General features: G+C 46.6%; 2 protein-coding genes across 3 annotated transcripts in view; one reads left to right on the top strand and one right to left on the bottom strand.

The window, feature by feature from the left end:
- The window catches only part of LOC123757962 (uncharacterized), an 82,297-nt gene that overhangs the window by 33,994 nt on the left and 38,303 nt on the right, over positions 1 to 10,000 (top strand). The gene's annotated exons all lie outside the window — the stretch shown is intronic.
- Positions 850 to 1,617, bottom strand: LOC123757760 (uncharacterized). The gene has a single exon (XM_045741597.2). The coding sequence runs from the start codon at positions 1,615 to 1,617 to the stop codon at positions 850 to 852; it is 768 nt and encodes a 255-aa protein (XP_045597553.2).

Here is a 10,000-nt window from a genome sequence, read left to right as displayed (position 1 = left end):
GGGTGGCAGAGTGCCCCAGCTGGCCCCGGTCTGGCCCTCGGCCGCTCCTACTTCGTCACTCACACAAACATAAACTGTATTGATGAACTTGTTGAAACCTAATATGAATATTTACCAGAGCCAAGTATACAGCGATCGAGGTGCAGGTTAGTATCCCAAACATGTAGAGGGGAAGGGATGCAGTGGTGTCGAGGAGTGGCTTACCTTGAGGTGCTTCCTAGGAACAATATTCCCGCGGCCCGGTCTCTGACCAGGCGTCCTCATTGGGGGTCCTGGTCATTTTGATTGCCAGACGCCGCCGATTATCGTCTAACGTATGAATCACAGTCGGATTGATCATGTATCTTTGGGAGGTGTTTTATCAAGTTGTGTTTTGAAGACCGTGTCGGCTAGTTATGACCCCTTATGTTTACAAGTACCGTTGAAACGTCTTATGCCTTTGATATTGATAAGTGTCTCTCGCCGTACCTATTGCACCTCTCCTTTTCAACAGGGATATTTTGCACTTCCTGCCATGCCTCCTGGTCTCGCAAGAAGATATTTCTGCGTGAAAATTTAGAACCACTCCTCTCTTAATATTTTCCAAGTGTAAATTGTTTTGTATTTATCTCATCTGCACTTTAAAGAATATAGTTTAAAATATTTTAAACAGTACAGGTCCTCTGCACGTTCTCCAGGTCAGCAACTTATCCAGCTTTGACTGGAGCTGTTAGTGTGGAACAATGTGCCGGCTACTCTAGAGAGCACTAATATCTTGAAAGTATCATCGTTGGTGTGGCATATCTTGTTTGAAAAGTTCTTGTTATCCAACCTGTTATTTTCCTTGTGACAGCTACTTGATTGTGTTCTCTAAAAGTAAGATCTTCCGACATGAAAACTTCCAGATCTTTTACAGTGCTCTTTCATTCTATAGTGTGATGTTCTATTGTTTGTGCTGCCGAGAGAGGAGTGAAGCATGCGGGACACTGCCCAGGTGGAGTGAAGCATGTGGGGCACTGCCCAGGTGGAGTGAAGCATGCGGGGCACTGCCCAGGTGGAGTGAAGCATGTGGGGCACTGCCCAGGTGGAGTGAAGCATGCGGGACACTGCCCAGGTGGAGTGAAGCATGCGGGACACTGCCCAGGTGGAGTGAAGCATGCGGGACACTGCCCAGGTGGAGTGAAGCATGCGGGACACTGCCCAGGTGGAGTGAAGCATGCGGGACACTGCCCAGGTGGAGTGAAGCATGTGGGACACTGCCCAGGTGGAGTGAAGCATGTGGGGCACTGCCCAGGTGGAGTGAAGCATGCGGGGCACTGCCCAGGTGGAGTGAAGCATGCGGGACACTGCCCAGGTGGAGTGAAGCATGCGGGACACTGCCCAGGTGGAGTGAAGCATGCGGGACACTGCCCAGGTGGAGTGAAGCATGTGGGGCACTGCCCAGGTGGAGTGAAGCATGCGGGGCACTGCCCAGGTGGAGTGAAGCATGCGGGACACTGCCCAGGTGGAGTGAAGCATGCGGGACACTGCCCAGGTGGAGTGAAGCATGTGGGACACTGCCCAGGTGGAGTGAAGCATGTGGGACACTGCCCAGGTGGAGTGAAGCATGTGGGACACTGCCCAGGTGGAGTGAAGCATGCGGGGCACTGCCCAGTGTGAGAGTGGAGGGGAGGAGGAAGGAAGATGTGGCAGGAGTGCCAGGAGTGCCACAATGTGCCACAGATGATGGTATGGGAGGTAGAGGCAACATGGTGGAGAGCCCTGGGCACACACAGTAAAGGAAGACACTGGGAGAGGGTCGGGTGGAGGGGAAACACAATGCCTGGGGGAGTTTTTGTCGGATATTCCTGCGCGAGGCCCTAAGCCTCTGGCTGACCCACTAAGTGTTGCTTGTTTCTGTTTTACTTGGGCGGAGTATGAGTATTTATAACTCATATGGTCGCTTCGGTAAGTTCTTTGCCCCATGTGTTTAACAACTTCTTCTGCTCTGTTGAATCTAATTTGAAATCTTAATGGGTTTGTAAGTGTACAGTGTGTTAGATAATGTTCCAGTGGTCTGTCGGGCATTTCTCCACAGTGCCTGGGGAGTGAACATGTGGCAAAACCTTATACTTGTATGGCAATAAACAAGCTCATAACTCCCATTTACCAATTGGCCCCAGAATTGTGTTCAGAAAGGAACTTGATAAGATATTTATGTAGGGTAGATATACCAAACCCACCGCAGTGCTTAGGACGGACTTGGAGCTGCGAGAACTGAAGGTTTGGGTGTAGTGAGGCGGCGACTCTGCCAGCGGGCCTGGCGGGAAGGTCGGGGCGCCCGCTCTGGAAAGCCCTACAATGCTCCCAGCCACAAGGAAGTACATGGAAAATATTTGAGGCAAATCCAGTTTGCCTCAAAATCCAGTTTGCCTCAAAGTACAGTTTGCTTTAAAATCCAGTTTGCCTCAAAATCCAGTTTGCCTCAAAATCCAGTTTGCCTCAAAATCCAGTTTGCCTCAAAATCCAGTTTGCCTCAAAATCCAGTTTGCCTCAAAATCCAGTTTGCCTCAAAATCCAGTTTGCCTCAAAATCCAGTTTGCCTCAAAGTACAGTTTGCCTCAAAGTACAGTTTGCCTCAAAGTACAGTTTGCCTCAAAGTACAGTTTGCCTCAAAGTACAGTTTGCCTCAAAATCCAGTTTGCCTCAAAATACAGTTTGCCTCAAAATACAGTTTGCCTCAAAATACAGTTTGCCTCAAAATACAGTTTGCCTCAAAATACAGTTTGCCTCAAAATACAGTTTGCCTCAAAATACAGTTTGCCTCAAAATACAGTTTGCCTCAAAATACAGTTTGCCTCAAAATACAGTTTGCCTCAAAATACAGTTTGAGTTTAGATACGATGCTAGAATTAAGGGTTAGCAGCCACTTGCTGTGGAGCTATACTCAAGAGATATTACGGCAGAGAAGCAGCCTGTTAATGCCTTATTATTATTAACGTCTTTATTGACAAAAATTAATTACAATTTTGCCTAATCTGAGGAATTCAATGTTTAATGCCAGGATATTGAACGCCGGGACGAATATGGCCATTAGAGACACACATATATCTGTGATTAATAGAAGTAACCACTCATCGTTACAGTAGCAAATGAAAGGAACGGTGTGGGGGGGGGGGGGGAAGCAAGCAAACCTCGTCCACAACTTGGAGATCATATATGACAATGTGTTAAAGAATAGAAGTAGGCCTATAGCTGCCTGTGATTAGTCATAGCTGCGGGGTCCAAGAGTTGAGACTCACTCCCGCTCATAAGTAGGCAAGTGAAGGAGAGACAGACTTCCCTGCCTATACTCTGAGAATTGTCAACAATAAGTTAGATGACGATGCAGTTTGTACGAATTTTGTTTAGTTGTAAAACCAGGTCTGGTAACACAGCCAGAGGGTGTTGAACCACACCATTATGCGGGAGACACAACAAGAACCAGAGTGTATAAGGTGAGTGTTGAGCGTGCAAGTACAAGTGTGTGCGGGTACACAGTGGGAGGCAGGAGGAGCCACACGCGGGTACACAGTGGGAGGCAGTAGGAGCCACACGCGGGTACACAGTGGGAGGCAGGAGGAGCCACACGCGGGCGGATTTTTTTTTATTAATACATTAGGTACATCTGCATTTGTGCAGGTACCCTAGACTATATGAAGGGGGAGCGGGCCGTAGCGTGAGGTGGACTGCTACAGTTGATGTGTTAGTGAGGCCATCAGCGGGTCGCCTGAGCCACGAGCGACAAAGGTCACTTGCTCCAGACACACGTGTGCTCCCCTCGCCCGGCTTAGCTCTCGTAACTACACCTGGTTAAGGCTGAGGCAGTCCGTGTCACCTACCTTCTCATGCTTCCGGGTATCACTCTTCCCTCCTGGTTGGTGCCTGGTGGTTATAACCAGGCTGGTAGACGCCGCTGCTCACAGTCTCGCGTAGAATTCACAACCTGGTTAATCAATTATCCTTTCGAGGTGTGTGTGTCAATTTTGTTTTGAACACCGTGAGAAGTTGCTTGTTGTGCCCCTTGTGTGTAGAGGGAGAGTGTGGAAAAGTCCTGGACTCTTGATGTTGATAGAATTGTGTCTGGGTGTTCCTACTGCACCTCTACTCTCCAACGTGGCCACCTTGCACTTCCTGCCATACCTCCTGGCATGACAGGAAGGTGTTACTTACTTCCCTGTCCACATTTGGAACTAGTACCTCTAATATTTTCCAAGTGTAAATTATTATGTAATTCTCGCCTGCTCTCTAGAAAATACAGTTTGCGAAGCTTAAAGCATTCTCAATAATTTAGATTATTTATTGAATTGGTTATTTAGTCGTAATGACTGGGCGTTTTCTCCTGATAGTTCCCTTTCCTTCGGTCATTTAAAGATCTCCGCATGTTCTCCAGTTCGGCAACTTCTCCAGCTGTGACTGGGGCTCTAAGTGTGCAACAGTACAGCACCAGTCCATGGAGGACAGAAGAAAATGTATATATGTTGGTTAGCATTGTAAATGTGTGGCCACGTCTGTGGTAGAAAATAATAATAATAATAATAATAATAAAGTGTCATGAACAGTACCGTCATTGGTCTGGCATCTCTCTGAAATGTTCTTGTTATTCAGTCTCTCACTTTTCTTACAGTCAAGACAGCTACCGTATTGTGTGCGTTGAAAGTAAGATCTTTCGAAATTATTACTTCAAATTTGTATGTTTTTCTCTCCATTGTTTGATTTGATTGTCTTATATTTAATTTCCTTTATTTAGTCATTAATTGTGCACCCCCATAGCCATCCCGTGAGTGGTGGTGGACAGGGTTAGAGCCACATAATGGGCTCGCAAACTGAATCTCAAGCGCACGCTCATGCACGCACGCACGCGCCCCCCCAACACACAGCGTGACCTAACAAACCTTCTGGAATTTTATGATAAAATAACGAGGATAAGACAATACAGAGAAGGTTGGCAGACTGCATATTTCTGGACTGCCAAAAAACCTTTGATACAGTACCGCACATGAGACTGCTATTCAAACTCGAGAAGCAGGCGAGGGTGGGAGGCAAGGCCCTAACATGGATAAGGAACTACCCAACAGGAAGGAGCCAAAGAGTTATGGTAAGAAGCGAGAAGTCGGATTGGCGAACAGTAACGAGCGGAGTACCTCAGAGATCGGTGCTGGGACAAATTCTATTTCTAATATATGTTTACAGAAGATCATTGTATCATCCTCATAGTTCATGATGTATTCGCTAGGCCTCCGGCTCACTTGAGCTTAGGAGCGTATTGATTATTGTTATGAGAGTAGGACTGTGGGCATTTCTGTATGGAGTACCCAGTTCAAAAAGTTTCGTTACATTTCTACGACCCTGGAACAGTACAGATAACTTCCTGTTGGATAGAGAGCTTCTTAGCCAACGAAGAAGCCATCCCCAAACATCCATCTTGGCAAGTTCACTCAGAATGACGTGTCAGTTAGCAATGTCAAAGGCTGACTTAAACTCTGGGAAAGAGGTATTTGACCCTTCAGTATGCAGTGAGGAAGGAGGTAGTTGAGCGACGTACACCCCTTCCATGCGTGAAGCCATATATCTGGGCAGACAAGAAGTCTCTAATTCAATGAACGAGACGGGTAAGAACCATCCTCTCAAGACTTACAAGCACAACCAGTAAGAGATATTGGGTGGAAGGCACTCTGCTGGTTAGGTTGCAGCCCATCCTCCTCTCATAGTAGTACTTACAGTAACGATGAGCACCATAGTATATATACCGACCTACAACGCAATTACAAAGTAGAAATCTGAACTATTGAGTTGGACAAATCGGAAAATAATTTTGTACTTGTTTTGCTTTGAGAAACTAACCTAACCTAATCTTCCTAGGCCTAATACACGGAATCTGAGGCCTAACATAGTACAAAAATGTGCTATACTAGGCCTAAGAATATTTAATTTTTTTTAGCTTCATTTTTTATAAACGAATTCCTAAGAGTCAATATCTACTATCTAAAAGCTAAGTAATACGAATTCGTGACTATTGACAACTGTCACAATAGGTACTATGTAAACAAGAGGATGGCTTGCTAGGTTTAGGAATGGGAATAAGAAGGCTGTTGGTCCATGGCTTTGGAAGCTCCCCAGTTATATAGCTCACTGCATACAATTCAGGTAAAGGATTTCCTGGCACTAGCAGAAGCGTAGACACTATGCCATAAGTACTGGCATTAGGGTGGGACATTTACTTCAATCCTCTCCTGGAGATGCGGCTTTGTCTTTATATAGAGAAGAATATAGTTCAAATCCAACAAAAAGCGTGTTGCAGTCATCCTCGTGATGAAGCATGAATTTCAAGAAGCCTTGCTCCATCGTTATATCTAATAGATTATTCTCTGTGGCCAGAGGAAGACTGTCAAAGCTGGAAGCAGTGGCCCAAGCATCGACAGGCTCAGTTGCTCTCTGCAAGGGATGAAGGTGTGAGATCTGTGCAGTATTTGTTCTCTTTGATTTTCTTGATATCCTTCCATGCTTGGCTTAGCGTTATGTGAGAATTGAGGCCCATTGGAAGACCTGAGTTACATCAGTTTGGAGGTTTTCTGTGTCCTTTATATATTCTACTCTCATCAAAATCCAAGTGTCATCTGCAAAGGATGATGCAGCACAGTTGATGCAGTTAGTGGCCTTGTCAGTATCCGATATCAGAATGAGAATAAGTACTGGAATAAGAGCAGTACCTTTGTTGACTACTCTTTGTGTTCGTTATAAAAATACTGATCTATCTTCCTTCTTTACCAGTAATTCCTTTTGTGCACATTTTGTGTTCAATAACACCATGGTCAAACTTGAAAAAAGCTTTCGCGAAATCTGTGTATATTACATCAGCGTTTTGTTTGTCTTCCACGGGAGCTAAGGCTATAAGGGGGAGCCGGTCGGCCGAGCGGACAGCACGCAGGACTTGTGATCCTGTGGTCCTGGGTTCGATCCCAGGCGCCGGCGAGAAACAATGGGGCAAAGTTTCTTTCATCCTATTCCCCCTGTTACCTAGCAGTAAAATAGGTACCTGGGTGTTAGTCATCTGTCACGGGCTGCTTCCTGGGGGTGGAGGCCTGGTCGAAGACCGGGCCGCGGGGACACTAAAGCCCCGAAATCATCTCAAGATAACCTCAAGATATACCATTGTGATCAACCATTTGTAAGAGGCAGGAGCGTCTCACTTTTTATTTATGAGATGTGTGATAGTGCTATTGTTTGTTTCATATGTTTATTACCTCCTTTGTGTAGTGGCGCAATCTCCGCTGTTTTAAGTGCATCGGAGATAACACCAGTATCTTGGCTGTCTCCAGATGCTCAGATGCTTGAATGACCATAGAGTTCCAGGAGTGAGGGCCTGATGCGGCGTGCGTGGACATGTTGTCACCTGTGGCTGCTTCAGAGCCCGGTGGGGTTAGGGTTACACTTCCAAGAGTAACAACGTTAGGTAAGTTGTGGGGACCGGTGTGGGCGTGGCAGGCAGTGGACGAACATACGCCATGCAGCATAGTTAGTGCATGTCCGCACGTCTCCTTTCCCTGTCTGGCGTGTGTTGCGTGGAAGGCGCGAGCATGCCTAAGGCCGCCTAGCGCATGTCCGCACGTCCACACACCCGTGTGGCTTGAGTGTAGTGAGCATGAGACATGCTCTGCACACACTATTATGCCCCGAGACGCCTGGATTTATGTCCAAGGCCATTTTCAGCCATGCAGCCTTACGTATGGTGTGAGCTTTTTGTTGATTGTGTCTTTTCCCAGTTTATTTTGGTCTTAGGAATTGTAAGTTGTAACACTTTGGTCAAGTTTGTAGAAAATAATTTATTTTATTTGCTGGGTTGTGGAATATGAGGGTTTGGGTTTCTGGGGTTGTGGAATGGAGTCAAAATTTGTCTCCTATGGATTCCTTTCCAGGCCTCCGAATGCACAATAAAACTGAAGAGTTAGCCAACATTTTTGCTCGTAAAACGGGGAATTCGTTACCATCTTGGACTGCCTTTGATCAGTCTGAGGGCAGTAATATTCCGGCAACAACAACAAAAATCTAATAGACTTGAGGCAAAGTGAAATTCACAACAGTTAATCCATCTATCATCATTCTATAGGTAAGGTTAGCAGACTTCTAGATGTTACCACTGCTAGGCTCAGGCTCGGCTACAAGCACCTCAGGCAGTTTGTAACATCCGCTGATGTAGATTTGACCAAATGTAAACTTTGTCAGCAGAACTATTCACATATTCTGCGTCATTATATTATGGAATGTGAAAAAGCAGCGGAATTCACACCATCAGTTGTGTTCAAGAAATGTGTAAGTACTTCAATCATAATGACATACTGCAGGGATTCTCAGCCAAGTATCCAAAATTTGCAAACTGTAGGTGCAGCCTGCGCCTGACTGTAAGGTTGCCGCCCAGTTGGCTGGGCGTGGAGCAGGATTAGTAACGTGTGACTCACCATACATGTAAAGTGTTTTGTATAGAGAATCACTCCTGTTGAATCACTTGGGATATAAAAAGACTATTGATATGTATATGTAAATATCAAATATATATATATATATATATATATATATATATATATATATATATATATATATATATATAATATATTAAAAGAGAGTACGACAGCTTGCAGAAATCAATGTTAGAAAAAGCCCTCAACCTTTCTCTGAGCGACTCGCAGTAGAAACAAGCCTCCCTTCCTGTCAGACTCTGGGGCCTCGGCGTTCGCACAGCAACACAAATTGCTATATCAGCGTTCCTGTCCTCTTCAGTGGCATCTGACAACCTGGTGAAGGAAATCCTTCCCGATCACCTAGATCAACAGGCAGGGGCGCAAGATCCCAGCTTTACAGACTGCATCGTCAAATGGATCTCATTTGGAGGACCAGCACCTCAACCACCACCACCTGAAGCTCACAAGTAATCCAGCTGGGATGGCCCCATTTTCGATCAAGCAGCTGCAACACCACCACATGACACTGCCCGACTTAAGAGCTGTTGAAGCTCCCCATGCAGGTGATTTCCTATTAGCAACCCCAATGTCAGCAACCAGCACGCGTCTCACACTACAGGCCCTCCGAATTGTTGTGGCTCTGCACCTCGCTGCCCCAATCCACACCGAATACAGGTGTATTTGCGGCAATTCAATGGCCGACAAGTGCGTACGGCATGGCCTGCTCTGCCAAAGGACAGGAGGATGGCATGCAAGACACAGCGAGGTAAATTACATTATTAATAGGAGCCTCACCACAGCCGGGTATCCAGCAGAGAGAGAACCTCGTTACCTAATGCCTTGCAACTCTGACTAGCCTGTTGGTCGTCCAGACAGGATCACTGTGAACCCCTGGAAGAATGGTAGACAGTTAGTGTGGGACTACACTTATATTTCAACTTTAGCTATTGTGTATAATGAGGTGTATTATACATCCCATTGATTTTGATATTGAGAAGCCCTGGGACCTTTGTAGCTGTAGAGTTATCTAAGCTTATTAGGTGCATCCCAAAGCTTCATATATACACATACATATATACGGATTGATGAGGTGTATGGCAGTCACGAGGGGAAGATTGATACAATGGCAGAGGATGTCTTGATCTTGTAAAAGACTCTCCAGTTTACCTCGAGTGGGTTGGCAGCCTTGACGCGGGTCACAGGTCTGGCACACTGTTGTGTCTGTTGGTGGGGGTAGCCTGCAGGTTGGTGGGGGTAGCCTGCAGGTTGGTGGGGTAGCCTGCAGGTTGGTGGGGGTAGCCTGCAGGTTGGTGGGGGTAGCCTGCAGGTTGGTGGGGGTAGCCTACAGGTTGGTGGGGGGGGGTAGTCTGCAGGTTGGTGGGGGTAGCCTGCAGGTTGGTGGGGGTAGCCTGCAGGTTGGTGGGGGGGGGGGGGGTAGCCTGCAGGTTGGTGGGGGTAGCCTGCAGGTTGGTGGGGGGGTAGTCTGCAGGTTGGTGGGGGTAGCCTGCAGGTTGGTGGGGGTAGCCTACAGGTTGGTGGGGGGGGTA

This window comes from Procambarus clarkii, chromosome 40 (genome assembly GCF_040958095.1).
Source record: "Procambarus clarkii isolate CNS0578487 chromosome 40, FALCON_Pclarkii_2.0, whole genome shotgun sequence".
Lineage (NCBI taxonomy): Eukaryota > Metazoa > Arthropoda > Malacostraca > Decapoda > Cambaridae > Procambarus > Procambarus clarkii.
This window is presented reverse-complemented; position numbering and strand designations above follow the sequence as displayed.

What these genes read in the sequence shown, in the direction of transcription:
- LOC123757760 (XM_045741597.2), bottom strand. Translation starts at nt 1,617, where the DNA reads ATGCTTCACTCCACCTGGGCAGTGTCCCACATGCTTCACTCCACCTGG.